At 47.4% G+C, this 18,166-nt stretch overlaps 3 protein-coding genes across 6 annotated transcripts; 1 reads left to right on the forward strand and 2 right to left on the reverse strand.

Annotated features, from left to right (window-relative positions):
- Window positions 1-139: 139 nt before the first annotated feature.
- Window positions 140-7,977, reverse strand: katnb1 (katanin p80 (WD repeat containing) subunit B 1). 4 transcript variants are annotated; one of them, XM_079997851.1, is made up of 20 exons: window positions 7,570-7,977; window positions 6,683-6,748; window positions 6,465-6,595; window positions 6,253-6,370; window positions 6,038-6,138; window positions 5,912-5,953; window positions 5,079-5,159; window positions 4,764-4,879; window positions 4,611-4,682; window positions 4,233-4,383; window positions 3,852-4,039; window positions 3,440-3,591; window positions 3,277-3,327; window positions 2,907-2,971; window positions 2,600-2,839; window positions 1,945-2,091; window positions 1,752-1,828; window positions 1,558-1,632; window positions 1,199-1,315; window positions 140-881 (listed from the first exon to the last, which is right to left on the reverse strand). In XM_079997851.1, exons 2-20 carry the CDS (start codon window positions 6,720-6,722, stop codon window positions 746-748), a joined length of 2,100 nt encoding a protein of 699 aa, XP_079853977.1. In that variant the 5' UTR covers window positions 6,723-6,748; window positions 7,570-7,977; the 3' UTR covers window positions 140-745. The 4 variants fall into 4 exon arrangements, with proteins under 4 accessions (XP_079853977.1, XP_079853978.1, XP_079853979.1 ...); XM_079997852.1 differs by having other exon boundaries at window positions 6,683-6,791; XM_079997853.1 differs by having other exon boundaries at window positions 2,600-2,800; window positions 6,683-6,811.
- Window positions 7,978-10,784: 2,807 nt separating this feature from the next.
- On the forward strand, window positions 10,785-14,538 carry cog8 (component of oligomeric golgi complex 8). The gene is made up of 6 exons (XM_079997393.1): window positions 10,785-10,854; window positions 10,940-11,328; window positions 11,771-11,978; window positions 12,215-13,033; window positions 13,238-13,406; window positions 13,957-14,538. Exons 2-6 carry the CDS (start codon window positions 10,994-10,996, stop codon window positions 14,307-14,309), a joined length of 1,884 nt encoding a protein of 627 aa, XP_079853519.1. The 5' UTR covers window positions 10,785-10,854; window positions 10,940-10,993; the 3' UTR covers window positions 14,310-14,538.
- An 81-nt stretch (window positions 14,539-14,619) lies between these two features.
- Window positions 14,620-17,986, reverse strand: nob1 (NIN1 (RPN12) binding protein 1 homolog; the record flags this gene model as incomplete). Its single annotated transcript, XM_079997744.1, has 9 exons — window positions 14,620-15,172; window positions 15,654-15,798; window positions 16,030-16,127; window positions 16,241-16,507; window positions 16,604-16,747; window positions 16,850-16,921; window positions 17,148-17,281; window positions 17,392-17,524; window positions 17,918-17,986. The coding sequence occupies 9 exons, from the start codon at window positions 17,984-17,986 to the stop codon at window positions 14,903-14,905; spliced, it is 1,332 nt and encodes a 443-aa protein (XP_079853870.1). The 3' UTR covers window positions 14,620-14,902.
- Window positions 17,987-18,166: the final 180 nt, after the last annotated feature.

The following is an 18,166-nucleotide window of genomic DNA, read 5'->3' on the forward strand; positions in this document are numbered from 1 at the left end:
AGTGTCACATTGCACATGCTTAGATTTATAGTTTTCTCCATTTTCAGGTTTTGGAAAATCAAAATGATATGCTGAGAAACCTTCCTTAAAAAAAAAAAAGGCTCCAAGGCTCTAATGTATTTGAATACAAAATCCAGTGTAGAGTTTAAAAACTTTATTAGAAAAAAAGAATTGGTCTCAGTGTTGACAGTGCAATAAAAGTGCATCTAGGTCTTCTGTTGTATAGAGTAGAAAAGGACTCTAAACATTTAAATACCATCTAAAAATATATACAGTGTCATCTAGTCCATTATGATTGGGTTCTCTAGGGCTGTGTGCAATCACAATGTGTGAAATGTGTCGGGAGGAATGCGCATTCTTTAAAAATCGGGGTTATGAAAACAGGATCGAGGAAAATTTAATTAAATATCAATCCAGCCACTTGTCTAGATTTGACACAAAGTACACCTGCTAGAACAAACTAAAACGTGGAATACTTGGGTAAAATACGCTCGCAAAGTCTGCTTCTCCGATCCAACGCGTGTAAGGCCTTATAAGGCCCAAAAGCCCTGAACAGCAACCACCGGAGCACGCCCAGTGGTCCCACTCCAGTTAAAGGAACAGAAAGCTCAGCTCATTGTACCGAACCGACCTCCTCAGATGCACCGCAGTCCACGATTTGGCCACTCTGAGTCATCCCTGGTACGAATTGAAGTGATTATTGACTCAGGCGATGGAGGGCAGACGTGTCGGACGTGGAGGGGGTTCAGTAGTCCAGCGGAGCCATGAGCAGCTGGAGCTCCTTGAAGGCACTGCCGTGTCGGCCCACTTGGTCTGCCTTGTTCTTCACCGTGTTGCTCAGGTTCTTCAGCTGCTTGTAGCACGTCTTGCATCTCTGGTGCCTGAAACGAGGTTTTACGGTGGTCACAGTCACCTCCACCAGGGGGTTGAACAGGCTTTTTATGTTGGACGGTGTATTAAATATTGTGGAAAATAAAACAAACCATAGTATTAAAAATATATAGTAAAAAGTGTCATAACATGCTTAAAAACAAGCAAAAGCACATAATACTATGCTCACTGCAATTCCTTAAAGGGCCACTAGGGGAGCCCCTGACCTGGATGAGGTCTCCAAACATCCAGGTCAGTAGAGATTAGGTGTGAACGTGTAGAAACATAACAGAGTGAAGGTGCTGGGCGGTGCTGGGCGGTGACTCACCGCTCCTCCCGTGTGATGTCCACGCCCAGAGACGGGGGGGCTCTCAGCGTGTCGGAGATGAGGGGCCAGAAGCGCGTGAGGATCAGCTTGAGGGACATGCAGCCCGTCTGGACGTAACTAGAAACACAACATGGCGGGTGGGACAGACGGACCCAACAGCTCAATCTGAATTGTCGTCTGTCGAGCTGCTGCTGAGGGCAGGAGGGCGTGGCTCAAGGAAAGATCCTTAAACTCAACTGCAACAAACTGAACCTTTTTTTCAACTACATCCATGAGCGAGCCAATCAGGAGGCTGATCTCAGTGTGAGTTGATCACGACATCTGATCGACTTTCATTTTCTCCGAACGGAAATTCTGACCTCTCGTATTTGCTCTGCAGCAGCTCTTCAATCTGAGGAAGGATGGACGTGCACAGGTCCAGTTTCCATAGCGACCTGGGGCGGAGGGGGGGTGTGAATGGGATTTTTTTTTTAATGATAATCTGACACTATCACTCTGAAAACCAAGTCTCAGAGAGTAGGAAAACTCCCAAAACACTGTGTGTGTCACTCACGGTTTTAGATTGACAATGTTGAGGATGTCCACGACAATGGACAGGTCGTTCATGGACACCGCCGTGTCCAGGGAGCTCTGGTGGAAGAAGAAGAGGAAGCTGATCTCTGTCACTTTGCGGACGAGAGGGCCCATCGTTATTATTTAAATCCTCTGATTGACACGTGGTATTAAAACAGAGTTAGAGTCCTTGCCTTGGCGTCGGCGCTGCCCCACGCGGCCCGGACCCCCTCCAGGTTCTTGTGCCGGCTGGTCAGCATCAGACACATGGTGTCGTGGCCCTTCTTGATCTGGGACAGGGCGTCCTCGTCCCCCAGAACGCTGGGACGGCTGTTTGCATTCTGAAAAACATCAGTGTGATCACAGAGGCAGAACAGCTTACGTTGCTGGGATGGGTGGAAATAAATAATTTCTATTTTACCATTTAATATAAAACTTTTTTTGTTGTTTTTTTTTTAATTTAATTGCCAGACTGATGCCTGATTCCACATTTAAATTGTATTTGTTGAATCACACAAATGATTTAGGTAAAGTTAATACTGTATGCATTCAAAACTGTGGTTCAAAATCTTAAATCTAATCCTTAAATATTGTTTTCTTAAAACGACCTTTTCATTGTTGAATGCAAAAGGTACTTGTTATGCAATTGATTTATTTGCTTTAAGGGCATAAAAAGATACTTCAGCCTGAAATATACACAAGAGTTTGCGTGCGTGCCTGTAGTTAAAGCTGTGCCACCAGGGGGCAGTGTCACAACCACCAAACCAGAATGTACAGGAAACAAAACACAAAACCCAAACTGGGGGTTTTGTTCAAAATAGTCATAATCAGATGAACATGTGCACTCACAGGAAGGAAGTCGGCCACGTTTAGTCCTATGGTCTCGTTGCGGGTGGAGAGGATGATGCTGGGCTGCGCCCGGGCTTTGGCAGTGGTGACGGGGGCCGCCGGGCGGGGCCCGGGACAGTTGGGAAGAGACGGGCGGTTGGCTGAGGCGGTCGCCGCGGGGATGGGCCGCGGCGCCGAGGAGACGATGGTCGGCTCCACCCTCTGGACGGGAGTTGAAGAGGTGATTGGCTGGTTCTTAAACTGTGAAAACATTGACAACATTATATCAATATATAAACGTAGAACGACGGGAGGAGAGGGAACGTACCGGCTGCTTGTTGGGCAGAGGAGTCAGGACCTCTCCAACTTGACTGGCTCTCACCACGAAGGTCTCTGAAAGGCGAGGAGGAGAGAGTGAGACAATCTATGGGTCACAGGGATGGGCTAGATGGTTCACTGGACGGCCATGTGGCTAGGCTACCATGGCAACTAACACTTTCCTACCGGGCGAGGAGCGACTTGGCGCTCACGAAAGCACCGCCGTCTTGGATCAACGCTACTTTTTCCTAGCAAGCGTTGTGAATGAGCTACACCAGCAGCTAACAACCAGAATTAGTCAACAAATGATATTCTATTTGCATAGGCTTTAAGTAACACCCCCAAATAAAACAACTGTGTTTGGGAGGACATGGACTCACCCTCCTCCGGCGGCGCGGGGAAGGGCTCGCTCACCCTGGGAGGCGTGCGCGCTACGGAGCAGAGGGAGAGAAACACCGGCTGAATAAACAAACGTTCCTCCTGATCCTGCCGTTTGGCTCGAGCGGCGAGACAGAGCGCTGGAGGTTTTTGGGGTCGACCTACAGATGGCGTTGCTGGGCTGGAAGATCTCCTTGTACTCCTCTATGTTGCGGATCTCTGCGTTGGACTCCTTGTCCTCCCGCTCATCCTCGCTGCTGGGGCTCAGCCTCTCGCCTTCGGGGCTCGGCCGGTCGTCGCCTGAACGCTGCTTCACCCTGCGGAGAGAGGGAAGACAAGCGGACGCGTTAGCGCAGCGCTCGGTCTGTACACACAGCAGCTGCACCTTTGGACCCGGGTGGAGTCAGTCACTCATCACAATCTACGTATCGTACATTGTTGCGTTATATAAGTGATTGCGTCGGATCACTATGAGCGTTGCCATTCAATAGAACGTGGGTTCGGTGCATTCCGATCCACATCCACGTGTTCCAATGTTTAATGTCAATAGACAGCTCAGTTATGACCGAGCACTCACCTCTGGGCGCTGCAGGTGGTGGTGGGGCGCTCGTAGCTCCGTCGCAGCGTGGATCCTTTGGGTGGAGGCCCTGCGAGCGGCTGGTCGTCCTGGGAGACGCCCTGGGTCACCGAGCCGCCAGACTGCTTCACCCTGGTCAGATCCACCACGTAGGACGACACGTTGGTCAGATGGAACGACACGCCGATCTGCGAGGGGAAGACGGGAGCGAGAAAGGAACTGAGGCGCCGCCACTGTTCCGCATTGAACGGCAAAAAAAAATAAAAATCAACAGACTGTTTGGATTTGCGGCCCCTTTCCCGGGAGTCCGCGTCACTGATTCGACCGGTTGTGACAATGAAATTATTGCTTTATGCCCCAAAAATGTCTGAGTGTACGCACCAGCTGCTGGTTGCAGATGGCCAGGTCCTCCACCTTGCTCCACCCCACCGGCACCACGTCGAAGCAGCGGTCGGGCTCCCAGCCATGCACGCGCATTGAGTCCACGCTGCCGCTGTACAGGCAGCGGCCGTCGGGGTTGAACAGGATGCATCTAGAGACAAGTGTGTGTGTGTGTGTGTGTGTGTGTGTGTGTGTGTGTGTGTGTGTGTGTGTGTGTGTGTGTGTGTGTGTGTGTGGGGGGGGATACCAGCTTGAGATTTAACCACAATAATAAATGAGGCGAATCCTCCACCCTACACCGATCCTGGTCAAGTTAATGAAACCGCAGCGGAACAAGTCAGAAGAAAAAAAAAAACCCAGAAGCGCTGCGGTTCACACCTGACTGGACTGGACTCCGCCTCGGAGGAGCCGATCATCTTGAACCTCTCCAGATCCCACAGCTTGATCGTCCTGGAACAGACGGACGGAACGTGAAACAAACAACACGAGAGAACATGGTGAAGCGAAGCGACCGGTTTCCTCTCCCCTTACCTGTCTGCGCTGCCCGACGCCAGCAGATACTCTGTGGGGTGGAACTGAATGACGTTCACTGCTCCCGTGTGAGCCGTGAACTCTGTGATTATCTTCACTGCCGCCAGGTCCCACAACTAAACAAAAGAAATATATATCACAAATATCATAATCTTTTGTAGAACTGCTTGTAGGTTTGACTAATCTCCACAATATATTAGGATATTACTTTCAGAAACATCATGCCCACTTGACTGGATACAATAGAAATATACTGATAATTATACTCATATTGATTATTTTGGTCAACATGTTGACGGGTTAACCGTACGTTACCTTTATACCGTCATCGCTAGCAGACGCCAACCACTTCCCATCGGGGCTGATTGCCACACACCTCACTGCTTGACTGTGACACTGAAATAATCAAAAGATAAAAGAGGATATTAGGAGCGCTGCGTTTAATACATACTGTGGATCTGCACCGATATGGGACGGATACGGAACAATACTCTCGAGATCAATGGCTAAATGATTAGCCCACCGAGACCTCTTATTTTACATTTGTCTTCATTCCATCTTTTATTCTGTGGATTAGACAATTACCGTCTTTGCTAACACAACATATTGGAAGCTGTGTATTGTATATTACAGCCAGCAGAATTATTTTTCTATTTAAAGCAAAATCAGCCTAGATCTTTTTTACAGGTTCCTCTTGCACCAAACCTCAGCATCAGCGGCCCATTAGAGTGTTAAATGCCTTGTTTTATTTGTAGCCTAGTGCACATTTAAGTCAATTCATAAAATCTTCAATGACTTCAATGAGATATGACTTTCCAGAATTTCCCAGAGTCTGCAGATGTCCGGTACAATCAAAGCTATTTCGCCTTATTTTCTTTTGAGTATGCAAGCTCCTCTTACAGGACACAAGCTTTTCACCTCAGAGAGAAAGATGGTTGGTGTTCAGACGCACTTTGTTTGGTTAAATAATCTGTCTGCTGAGCCCTTTGGTCGTCACACAGCTGCACCGTAGCCAAGTGACCAAATTAGCAGCCAACCTTTGGCCAACGGCCAATATGTCAAGCAAAAGGAACAGTCGGTGTCCATAAAGCCATTAGCAAACAGAACAAGTTTATACATATATAATGTATGTACATAAAGACATTTACCTTATAACTCATTACACACCCTTTTCTTCGCAAATCCCAAAGCTGAAAGAGAGGAAATTCATTTTGGTGTGAGAAGAACAAAATTTCAAGACTTTGTAATAGAAAGCCAAATGTCTGGTCAAGCACCTTGATACTTGTGTCGACACAACCCGAGGCCAAGAACTGCCCAAACGGATGGAAATCCAGGCTGGTAATGTTCGCTTTGTGTCCCGTCAGAGTCCGCAAAACTGAGGAGAATGGAACACGAGCACTTGATCGAACACCGCCAATATAGAACTTCAGGTTCAGATCATCCCCTTCCCTCATCACGACACTATCTGTGTGTAACTAAGTTAACTCACTTTTAGCCGCTTCCAAGTCCCAGAGCCGCAACGACCCGGACTGGGAGCCAGCAACGACCTGCTCCTCTGAACTGTTTATCTGCACACACTCCACTGGGTTAGTGTGTCCCGTCAAACTCTGAAAAAGACGGAGAATCCCATTCATAGAGATGAATATTCAAAACACATGCAAAAGCAAAAGCCCACATTAAACTGCAGTGTGAAGGTCATACCATAATACAGTTGGGTTTGCTGACACCCCAAATGTTGACTTTGCAGTCCTCCCCTCCTGTAGCAAGGAGGCGGCCAGAGCTCTTCCCCAGAGCCAGACAGGACACATTGCTGGAATGGGCCACATACTCCTCTGCAAACAAACATGCGAGTGTTTAAATTCATTGATTCACAACTGAGGTGTTCACCGGTCAATGGTCAATGAAAGGCAAAAACTCACGTAATCGCCATGTTATCTTGGTACTGTTCGCAACAGCCATTATGGAGTGCCTGGACTCTGGTCAGTCTGCGTTTTCACAGGGAATGAGATGAGGCCCTTAACATTAGTTCTGGAACAAGGCAGGAGGCGCTGATGAGGAAACCAACCAACCCAGCCGTCAGAAGCAACATCAGTTTGTAATTTGCATATCCCAGCGACTGCCTTGAGTACCGCAGGCACAGAGAAAAGCCCAATGCGGCACGACAATTTCAGCTACAAGCGGTCAACGCAGCCTACAAAGGCGTTCCCACTCGGTTCATAGAAAGAGGCATGACAATCTGAGATGGGAACACCTGGGTAGGCCTGTTTAAAATTGCACTACAACCTGCTGGGGGATTTTATTATGTTTAGTATTTTTTAATCCATTTGAATACAGCACATTTCTGAAATTGAAATGTGCTGTATAAATAAACGTGCCTTGTCTGTTATTAAATAAGCTTGTGAACAAATTGATTCTATGAATTGGTGCATCACGTTTTGACCAACAAACATGTTTACGTTGAAATCAAGCCCCAGCAGATTCAAATGCAAGACATTTCAATAACGTTTAACGTCTAAAACGTATTTAAGAAAAAAAAACTGAATTCGAGACATTCTTAATCCTTTAAGGACCTGCGGGCACCTGGAATACAGACAAGCAGTCACTGGACGGAAACAATCGCAACAACACGGACTAGTTTTAACGCTTTGAAGGCACAGAACTCACTAAGCCGCCGCTTTAGTGTCGTGTTTATTCAACTTTAAACGACTTGATGCCGAGTTCAGATTACGGCGTCGGGTCGACGAGCTAATTGGGGTTAACGTCCGCAAGCTAGCCGCGACACCCTGGGCCAATTAGTGGAACCTACCCGGCATGCGTCCCGTCAGACGGGTGCTCATTCGACGGGGAACCGGCCTCCCGCCGGCGGACACTGCCGTGGGGGACCCCCCGCTCTCTGCGACAAGTCGTCGGCGAAGCTGTCGCCGCCGCTGCGCCGCCGGAGACACAACACCGCCCCGCAGCTTAGCAACTGGACGCTGGCTCACTTCCGGCGGATTCCGCGGCGGCGGGGGCTCAACTTCCGGTGCGTCCCGAACGCTGCGGCTGCGACAGCGCGACGGTGCCGCGTTACCGTGACGCCGCCAGTCCGTCGAATCCGGCCTCCCGCTCGGAGAAGTGCAGGCAGCGGCTGTTCACGTCGGGAATTGTAGGCGCAGATGCCCCGCATCCGAGGTCGCAGTTGCGGCAGACTAAAACACGCGACGGCGAACAAAATTCCCCCGTGCAACCGTTTTTTTTGTGTTGTATTTTAAATATAAAAACACGTACGACCTCGACCTAATCCACTCTGCGGGTTTCGCGTTGCGTTAACGTTTATAAACAGTGGCGTGGCTGAGTCGCTGCTCTGCGGGCGTCGACGCCTTTCCTTCCCCCCCGAACAGAAGCCGCTGAACACCTTTCAGCCCGGACGTGGGGACGCCCGAGGCGGAGCTCGAGATCTCCGAGGTTCCCGGGAACGCATCACCGGCGCCGCGTCGACGCTCGCTTCGCACTGACGCGCGCGGCGCCGGCGCGACGCGTTGGAGCCGGTGTCGAACCACGGCGGCGACGTCATTGTGACGTCACAGCCCCGAACGTTACGTCGGCGTTTGACAAACTATTATTGTTATTTTTTTAAATAACACGAATTTCATCATCTTAATCTCACACGCCGGGTGTTGTTATAACATGTTCGATGAGCCCTGAGAATATATTTGCGGTTTCTTTATTCTCGTACGGCACTTTTCCGTCTTAAACGCGCTTCTCACCGAATCCGTAATCGCATCCGCCAGTGCTCCCTCTCGTGGCCGTCGAAGGAAACTGTTTGCGAAGTGAAAAAAAAATAAAAACAAAAAAAAATAAAAACACACAACGTAACTTAAATAAAAACACATTTATTCATTGATCGTGGATATGGTGACATCCAACGTTGACGTTAATAACGTCATTATTTGAAAGAAAGAAGAAGAAACAGTCTTTATTCATCACACAACACACCACACTAGAGTGTTGACATATGTGACTTATTTAATTTGTATTAAGCTCTGTTACAATTTAAAAATAAAAATGGCTGGCGTAACCTCTGGTAGCAGTGTCGGCCCGAATCTCGTCACATGAGTTGTAAAATTTGAACCCATCCCAGAGCCTCAGCCACACACGGGAATTCCACTCGGATTTTCGGTGCGGAATCCGACTCTTCATCGGAACGAATGGACTTCCAATTTGTTCTTATCGTTTGTCGGATATGGTGTGAAGCCGGCTATGAATCTATTTCTCTTTCTCTCCCTCTCTGGGCTTACTTATATGTTTTATCTTTTTTTTTTTTCCTCTATGCTTTTATTATAGGGGGGGATGGTGGCTCAGGCGGTAGAGCTGGTGGTCTAGTAATCTAAAGGCTGCTGGTTCGATCCCAGGCTCCTCCTGCTAGCATGCTGTAGTGTCCTTGAGCAAGACACTTAACCCCTAATTGCTCCTGATGGCTGCGTCCGTCGGTGTTTGAACAATTGTAAGTCGCTTTGGATAAAAGCGTCTGCTAAATGTAATGTAATTATTTTTGTCTTTTATGTAATGTGTTCTATGTCTTATGGAAAACACTTTGTATTGTCTGTGTGTGAAATGCGCTGTTGAAATACAAAAACATTTTCCCATACAGTATATAAAATACAGATAAGACACGACAGTTATAGATAGACAGGTAGATAGATAGATAGACAGGTAGATAGATAGATAGATAGATAGATAGAAAGACAGGTAGATAGATAGATAGATAGATAGACAGATAGATAGATAGATAGACAGGTAGATAGATAGATAGATAGATAGACAGGTAGATAGATAGATAGATAGATAGATAGATAGATAGATAGATAGATAGATAGATAGATAGACAGGTAGATAGATAGATAGACAGGTAGATAGATAGATAGATAGATAGATAGATAGACAGGTAGATAGATAGATAGATAGATAGACAGGTAGATAGATAGATAGACAGACAGATAGATAGATAGACAGGTAGATAGATAGATAGACAGATACCAGCAGGGTAATTTCGATGTCACAGTAGCTTGCAACAAAAATGGGCAATAATAATATTAGTAATAACAACAGAATATGCCAATACGCAATAAACCTGAGGATTACCTGAAAAATTCACGATATACAGTAAAGCTAATGGCTAACTTGAAGATAGAAAAATAGGGAATGTGAAATAAAAAATAAAAAATAACTATATACCCAAGATAAAGAATGAAAACTATAATTGGCCATTACAATAACTTACTGATAATAAGTGCAAATCCAACAACACAAAAACCCTAAAGTAAGCATGAGGAGTAGCATGAGGAGTAACATGAGGAGTAACATGAGGAGTAGCATGAGGCGTAACATGAGGGGTAGCATGAGTAACATGAGGAGTAACATGACGAGTAGCATGAGGAGTAACATGACGAGTAGCATGAGGAGTAACATGAGGAGTAACATGAGGCGTAACATGAGGAGTAGCATGAGGAGTCGCATGAGGAGTCGCATGAGGAGTAACATGAGGAGTCGCATGAGGAGTCGCATGAGGAGTAACATGAGGAGTCGCATGAGGAGTCGCATGAGGAGTCGCATGAGGAGTCGCATGAGGAGTAACATGAGGAGTAACATGAGGAGTAACATGAGGAGTAGCATGAGGAGTCGCATGAGGAGTCGCATGAGGCGTAACATGAGGCGTAACATGAGGAGTAGCATGAGGAGTCGCATGAGGAGTCGCATGAGGAGTAACATGAGGAGTAGCATGAGGAGTAACATGAGGAGTAGCATGAGGAGTAACATGAGGAGTAACATGAGGAGGACAGTAGAGAACACATTGGCTGCACAAGGTGTCAGCTCCACCGGGCGCTCGATCAGCACCTGTTCGCAGTAAAAAGCCGCAAACCTGCGCCGTGGCTGCGGCGCGTCGTGGCTGCAGTTCCCTGACTGGACGACGGGGGGCGGCGAGGTTCCCGGGAGCCTCCGGTCCGCCGGAAACGCAACGCGCAACCGCCGCTCGGCCGTAAACACGGGAAACGTCCGGTCGGAGTCGTGTGTCCCGGAGCGCCCAGCCGCCAGCAGGAGCCCTCCCCCGGAGGTAATTCGGCTTGAAGGTCGCCAGTCTGAAATGTTATGACAGTCTCAACGCAAACGTGATGGAAAACTACTAACGCTACCGACAGGGGACGTCCGTGGCGGGGTTTCGCACCGAGTCACCGCGGAGAGACCTCCCCAACATGGCGGCCGTGGCTGTGGACGTGGAGGACGAGAGCATCCTGGCGTCCATATTCAGGGACAGCTTCCCGGAGAACTGGAGGGACAACCCGGACTTCGCGGCGTACCTGTCCGAGCTCAGCTCATACGGGGTGGAGAAGCTGAACCGGGAGCCCGAGCGGCTGGCGGAGGAGCGGGCGCAGGTGCTGCACCAGACCCGCGAGCTGGCCTGCTCCCACTACAAGACGTTCATCCGCACGGCGGACTGCACCCGGCGGCTCTACCGGGACTTCAGCAGCGTGGAGGGCAGCGTGTGCAGTCTGCTGGACAAGCTGCCGGGGCTCGGGGAAAAGTGCAGGTCGGTGGTGGCGCTGTCAGCAGGATACATGATCCGTACTGTTCTATAGCATCCGTGGCAGTGGTGGAAGAGGTGTTCAGACCTTTCACCTCGGTCAAAGTACAAATAGGCCTGACACAAAGTGACTGAAGTACAAAAGAAAGGACCACATTCAAGTGTCGTCATTTAAATGTCATTAAACTTTTAAACGTTAATGTCACTTATAAACGGTGTCACTGCCGCATACATATGCATCCATTCTTTCACCCACTGTGAATATTTGGTGTTTCCAAGTCTTTTTATTTATCATTACTATTTGGACACTTGGTCTGCAGACCGGTCTTAGAAATGTGGCAGAGTAAAAAGTGCAGATCTTTAAAAGTCTCGGAAAGGATATTTACTGAACTACTCGAAAAATGTGCACGAGTAATTTCCTCCGCTGGTATACTTTGTCCTTGTCCAGGGGGTTTATGAAAGAAGCAGAGGAGATTGGGGCCAGCCGGCGAATGAACAGTCTGACGTTGAACCGCCACACGGAAATCCTGGAAATTTTGGAGATCCCTCAGCTCATGGACACCTGTGTTCGCAACGGTTACTACGAGGAAGCGCTGGAGCTGGCAGCTTATGTCAAGAGACTGGAGAAGAAGCACTCATCTCTGCAAGTCATCCAGGTATTTATTTTCACCCTATTTTCCTGCCCCTATGTGGGGAATGATAACCGTTCATCTCCCGCTTTATGAGGAAGCCAAATCCAACATGGGGATTCACAGCGACATTGCGCGTCTAGCTAAAAAAGTATAGGTTTCTGGAAGGTCATAAAATCCTGAACATTAATGAGCCTAGTAGATCATTCGGATGTAATCTTTGCTACAGATGTGCTTGATCTAAGCTTGTTTTTCATCCCAAGGGCATTGTCCAGGAAGTTCGTCAGTCAGCTCAGCTGATGCTGAACCAGTTGTTGCAGCAGCTGCGCAGCAACTCTCAGCTTCCCGTTTGCCTCCGTGTGATTGGCTACCTCAGGAGGATGGACGTGTTCACAGAGGCGGAACTAAGGGTGAAATTCCTTCAGGCACGTGGAACCTGGTTGCACTCCATCCTGTCTGCTATCCCTGACGATGACCCCTACTTCCACATCACAAAGACCATCGAGGCCTGCCGGGTCCACCTCTTTGACATCGTCACCCAGTACCGAGCCATTTTCTCTGACGATGACCCGCTGATACCCCCTGGTGGACAGGCTGTTAATGAGGGAGCCATCTTCCACGGCTGGATCGTACAGAAGGTTGCCGAGTTCCTGGAGACCCTGGACAGGGACCTCCAGCGTGGGGTGGGCGGGCGGCTGGAGTCCCTGTTGGGCCAGTGCATGTACTTTGGCCTGTCTTTCAGCCGGGTCGGGGCAGACTTCCGCGGGCAGCTGGCACCCATGTTCCAGAGGGTGGCGGCGGACACCTTCCACAAAGCCGTCCAGGAAGCAGTGGACAAGTTCCAGGAGGATATGAACCAATACACGTTAATATCTCTGCCCTCCATGTTGGGGAGGACCATCCCAGCCGTGACGCCGAGCACCCAGCCTGGCACCCTGCAGCCCCCCATGTCGCTCCTGGATTTCCAGCCCCTGGCCTGCTTCCTGAACAACATCCTGACCGCTTTCAATGACCTCCGACTCTGTTGCCCCATCGGACTGGCCCAGGAGGTTACCAAATACCTAGATGATGCACTCTTGATGGTAACGTTTTGTGTTTTCTCACATCTAAGCTGATAGGTAATGGACCTAAACCATGATTCACCTTTCCTTGATACCAGCAGTGTATTGATTATCATCATTATTGTAAATAATTATTCCTAGCTGGGGTACTAGTTTGAAACTGCCTGTAGTAACTTGTTTTATGTGGCTAATAATGTCATTATGTTTCCCCTCCTCTTGCTTAAGGTGACCAAGCTGATCCTGGTATTCCACCGGGCGGAGGTATCTGCGTTTAGCAACCGGGAAAGGGAACTTTTCGTCCAGTTTTGTTGTGCTTATGCAGAAGACCTGGTACCCTTCCTAAATCGCTGTTTGCAGATTTTGTTCCCCACTGCCCAGCTGGCCATTATACTGGGTAAGAAAAAATGTTAAAACTGTACTTGGCAAAAAACTGATGTTTGATTATCCAACTTGGCATCAAATAATTTCCTCACACTTGTTCATCCTCTTGTTTGTGTTGTTATTTTTGCTAATAAGTGACATTTTATTACCACCTGGACTGTGAAATTGGCCTTTAAGGTTAAGTGTCTTGCATAATCCTCAAGATACCAAGTGTGTTCAGATCTGACCTCAGATAGATATTTAAAATTGAATTCATTGTTCCTTCCAAAATATATTGACTTATTTTGGGGTTTGATACAACTTCTGCTTATGTTACCTGATAGAATGTATATTTTTAAAGATTTAGCTTTCTGTGGAGAGAACATCCGTTGCTGGATGAAGTAAAAATTTCATAATTATTTCACGGAAATATTCAAATTTTCTTTTGTAAAGGTATGTTTCATAGTTGACTTTTACTGTATGAAATATGTTGGTCGCCTGAGGGTTGAAGACATTCTTCCTGATTTACAATATTTTGTTACACTTTTTTTTTTTCCCCCTTTCTATCGTTTCCCAAATTCTAGGTGTTCCCCCTACGCAAGTTCATAAGTACGGCAGCCTGGGTTGTGTTGATGAAATCACTATACTCGAGCCTTTGGAATTTGTAGTCCCCAAAAGAGAGACCGCGGCGCCGGTAGCGGACTTCAGCGCCGAGCTGAGCGGCCTGACGACAGCAGAGCCGGAGCTCAGTGACGTCCAGGGACCAACAGAGGAACAGAAACCTCTAATAGGCCCTACTCTCACTGAGGAGCCTAAACACCCTGAGCCGTCATCAACTGAGAACTTCTCTGACCCAGAGCTGGATGCTATCCTGAACGCACCTATGTCCGGGGCTCCTGATGTAGAAACCTTAACGGACGATGACGAAATCTCTTGAGTTACGGCCAATCGGCCGCTGCTGTCGCCATATTGACGATGGTCTTTGAAATTTGCAGAATGTTTATCGACTCATAAATTATAAAAATATATACTACTTTGGCATCTAGAGAAATCAGGGAAGTTATTGCTTTAAAGCGTATTACTTTGTGGTTTGGGGCGAATGTAAAACCAGTCAACAATGTGTTTAATATTCTAAGATCTAATTGTCTGTAAATAAAAGATTCCATAATCCTAATTTCATATCTTTAAACAGTTCAAAGATTTCATCTTTTGACATTTCAATGCCGAAGGAACGAGGGCTGGTATTAAACAATTTATTTATGTATCAACAGATACATGACATCAAAAAGCCACATGAAAAGTTTTGCAAGTTTCATATATTAGCGTGTGGCATGTGAAATTTATAAATGTAGTTTACAAAGTACTTTATTGCATTTAATCCAAAAGTAGGATGTCTATTATTGTACAACTTCTTGTTTGACTATTGACTAATTGAGTAATGGTTGGACTAGCTGGCCTCAACCCTTGGACAGCAGATGCATAGATGCTGGTCGCTATCGTGAGCACAGGTGGTTCTTGTGTCAGTCTCCTTCACTTCTTTTTTACAAACTTCTTTCCGGCCGCGTTGGGGTTTGTTCTGCGCCTGCCTCCCCCGCCCTGGCCGTCACGGATCTGAAGGTTGGCAGCGCGGCTGTAGATGTCGTTCTCGCAGAAGGGCGAGCTTCCGGCCACGTAGTCCGGGTTGAAGACATCGGTCTTCTGGCGAGCCTTCCGGGAGAGCCGCTGCTGGGGGAAGCGCTGGTCCTCCACCAGGTGGGGGTTGTTGGTATGTTTTCCTCCCTTAGGCGCGGGCAGGGAGTACTGTGAGGAGGACCAGGGTTAGGTCAGTTCCCAGAGCATATTTCTTTTTCACAGTGCTTGCTTTCATTGACAAAAATATTTATTCTGTACAGAGATTTGGGTGTTGGACAACCCTGCTTGGGAAAGTTAAAGGATGTAGTGGTACCTGCACTAAATCAACTGATGAATTTAAAGGCATTATGAGAAGTTTGGGATTTCTTGTGATCTTAGCTTTGGAACAACTGTGATAATCATTGTATAAAATAAGTCAATCTCACCACCACTAGTCATTATTCCGTTGGGTATATAGGTGTGTCAAGAGAAACAGATTCTGATGGATAAACAGTGCAAAACCTTTTTTCCCCCTTTTCTTTTTGAAGCTAGTGAGCATTAAACATATAATACTGCAAAAAGATTGCTAGAAAATGGGGAAGAGACAATCATCTGCCCAACACTGACGGAGGGCAATCACACACAATTGTATATAATCTTAGTCACCTACCCTCAACCCCTTTGGGTTCAGAACTTTGGGGTTTTTGGAGAAATGCATCTGGAGGCTGCCGTCCTCATGGATGGTCACCGCAATCTTCTTTAATGTCTTGTTTCCGCAGTGAGGACAAAACACCTTGGTCATGTTTGTTGTTGTCCTTAGTTCAAAGGATGTTAAAATTTTAATGAGTAAAACAAAATATTTTAATGTCTTTTCAGGGTCTCAAGTCCAAACACCAGCTGAAATTCCCTGACATTTCCAATTATTTTGCATAATTTCCATGTTTAACAAAATGTGATTATTGACTTTTCATTCTATGGAAATTAAATTAATATGTTCAATCATCTGTATCTGTGAACTGTACCAACAGAAGTACATCTATACTCACTTAAAGCATGCGTGGCATCGCAGAATGTAATTTCTTGCTTGCTTTATAAGCATTCCATTGATGGACAGGACATGCAGTCCAATTTGAATGAGAACGTTCTGGAAGAAGAAGCACTTGTTGCAATCAAATAATAACATTGATGGAAGATGACATGGCCCGTGCTTTTGACTCAAAATTGTCATTGTTTAAACCATTTTAAACAGTAATTTACCTGCATGGCAAAGTCAGTTGTCAGACATCCTACTTTGACATCAGTGGGAGCCGTCCAGTCACCTGTCTCCATCTGTACTTGCTTGATGTTACTTGGTGTTATCCAGCCACCCCCATCATCTTCTTCATCACCATCAAGTTCTTCTTCCTCCTCCTCTTCCTCCTCCTCCCCTTCACCCTCATCACTCTCTTCCGCAGATAGGTCTTCGCGGTGCCCTTCTCCTGCCTCTGTGTGGACATCCTGAGATGCTGAAATGTCCTCTATGTTCTGAAAGCAGGTAGAAAATTGGAAGCATTGAAACAAACGAGTATTGTGTCAGCGAGTCTCTTCCAAGTATATTAACACAGATTGGGGTTGACTTACTAGAAATTCCAACAGGTCAGCCTCAATAGATGGCAGTGGGTTCCTCCAGAATTGGAAGCTGTTAAACTGCCCATGCTCAGCGGGGATGGAGGTCTGTATCTGTGCAGGAGTCTGTCGGCCACTCGTCGCTCCACTCACTGGCTTCTAAAATGGCCATGAATTGTAATACAATTCAAAGACTATCAACATTTTTTTTTATCCTTAAACATTTTTTCAGGTAAGATCCTTCAGAACAAATGGCTTTACTTTTGAGGGGAAGTGGAATCCTGCCACGTTGACTGGGGCTTCTGGGTGTCGCTGTGTGCTTTGAAACTGAACCTGGGATCAGAGAAAATAGTTAATCAACATCTCCGAGACCCGGGGAAAACAACAAAACAGGACGCGTGGTGTAAACGACCATTTGTTTCCCGCCTAAGGTCAGAGAGGGCGGCACAAATCGTCGCACTGCACCCCCGGCGCGATGTAAATCGGTGTCATAATCCTATCAGGTCGGTTGACCGAATGCGTAGCAACAACTTCTGTAGTAACGGGCGTCAACATTTACCTTCACGTCTGGCTCGTCCTTCAAGTGCTCAGTGCCAACATGCTCCAACTCCAGTTGATAGGTCAGAGCCAACACCTTTATGTCTGTGGCCGACAGACTGGGGTAGTCTCCCGTCTTCTTGGAGAACTCAGTCACTGCAAAATATTTAAAACGTCAAAGCCGCATTGGCAACAGGGAAAACGGCCGCCCTATACCGGACCTGAGCCAGACCCGTCCGACACGTTGGCAGCGTGACTTAACTCACCGAATCGGACATGTTCTGGAAATGGCTCTTTGAAGTTGAGCTGGTAGGGCAGGAATGCCAGGCTTCTCCTGGTGGGTTTGTCTCGGATCTCTTCAACCACGTCTTTCAGGGTGTAGATATTATTTCCAATTTCCTGCCGCCAACGACACAACGTGGGGTCAAGTTTGGAGCGGACTGGGTTCTATGAATGAGGGTCAGTCTTCACCTCACGTATAAAAGATTTGCGGCGTTTTTACAGAACGTTCAAAAGGCGCTCTGTGCAATCGATTATTTGTTAGGTTGATACATTTGGAGAGCGGGGTCGATTTCCATTATAAAACTCGTAAGAGTGGGACGAGAATCGAGACGAAACGGCGCTTTGCGACCTATTTGCATCTTGCTGACACGGTCGCTTACGGCATCCGTCGCAGCAATCGAACAACGCGACCAAAGCCGTCGTTTTGGACCCCAAAAAAACCACCTCCCGCCTGGTTTGTTTTGCTGACATAGACTTTCGGGGGAACCCGAAGAGAAGCCAAAAACTCACCTGTAGAGGCGCTTTCTTCAAAAAGGCTCCCGCGTCAGCAACAACATGCTCCACCGCGGAGGCAGCCATCTTGGATTGGGAAGGGGGCGGGGCGAGAGGGAGGTGAGCCAGCCAATCAGAAAAGGCGACGGTTGTTGTCTGGTTTTTTTTTTTTGTTTTTTTTGGGTCATGTCAACTTTATTGACAGCCCCAACCTTTCACAACATGCGCGACGGCAACAACGACGATCGCCGGCGGTCACGTGACATG

Source organism: Zeus faber (assembly GCF_960531495.2).
Source record: "Zeus faber genome assembly, chromosome: 3".
Lineage (NCBI taxonomy): Eukaryota > Metazoa > Chordata > Actinopteri > Zeiformes > Zeidae > Zeus > Zeus faber.

What these genes read in the sequence shown, in the direction of transcription:
- cog8 (XM_079997393.1), top strand. Translation starts at nt 10,994, where the DNA reads ATGGCGGCCGTGGCTGTGGACGTGGAGGACGAGAGCATCCTGGCGTCC. An exon ending in CATCTCTGCAAGTCATCCAG is followed by an intron (nt 11,979 to 12,214) that starts GTATTTATTTTC and finishes TTTCATCCCAAG; the next exon opens with GGCATTGTCCAGGAAGTTCG. An exon ending in CCAGCTGGCCATTATACTGG is followed by an intron (nt 13,407 to 13,956) that starts GTAAGAAAAAAT and finishes CCCAAATTCTAG; the next exon opens with GTGTTCCCCCTACGCAAGTT.
- katnb1 (XM_079997851.1), bottom strand. Translation starts at nt 6,722, where the DNA reads ATGGCTGTTGCGAACAGTACCAAGATAACATGGCGATTAC. An exon ending in CTCTGCCCAACAAGCAGCCG is followed by an intron (nt 2,840 to 2,906) that starts GTACGTTCCCTC and finishes ATGTTTTCACAG; the next exon opens with TTTAAGAACCAGCCAATCAC. An exon ending in ACGTGGCCGACTTCCTTCCT is followed by an intron (nt 2,092 to 2,599) that starts GTGAGTGCACAT and finishes GATGTTTTTCAG; the next exon opens with AATGCAAACAGCCGTCCCAG.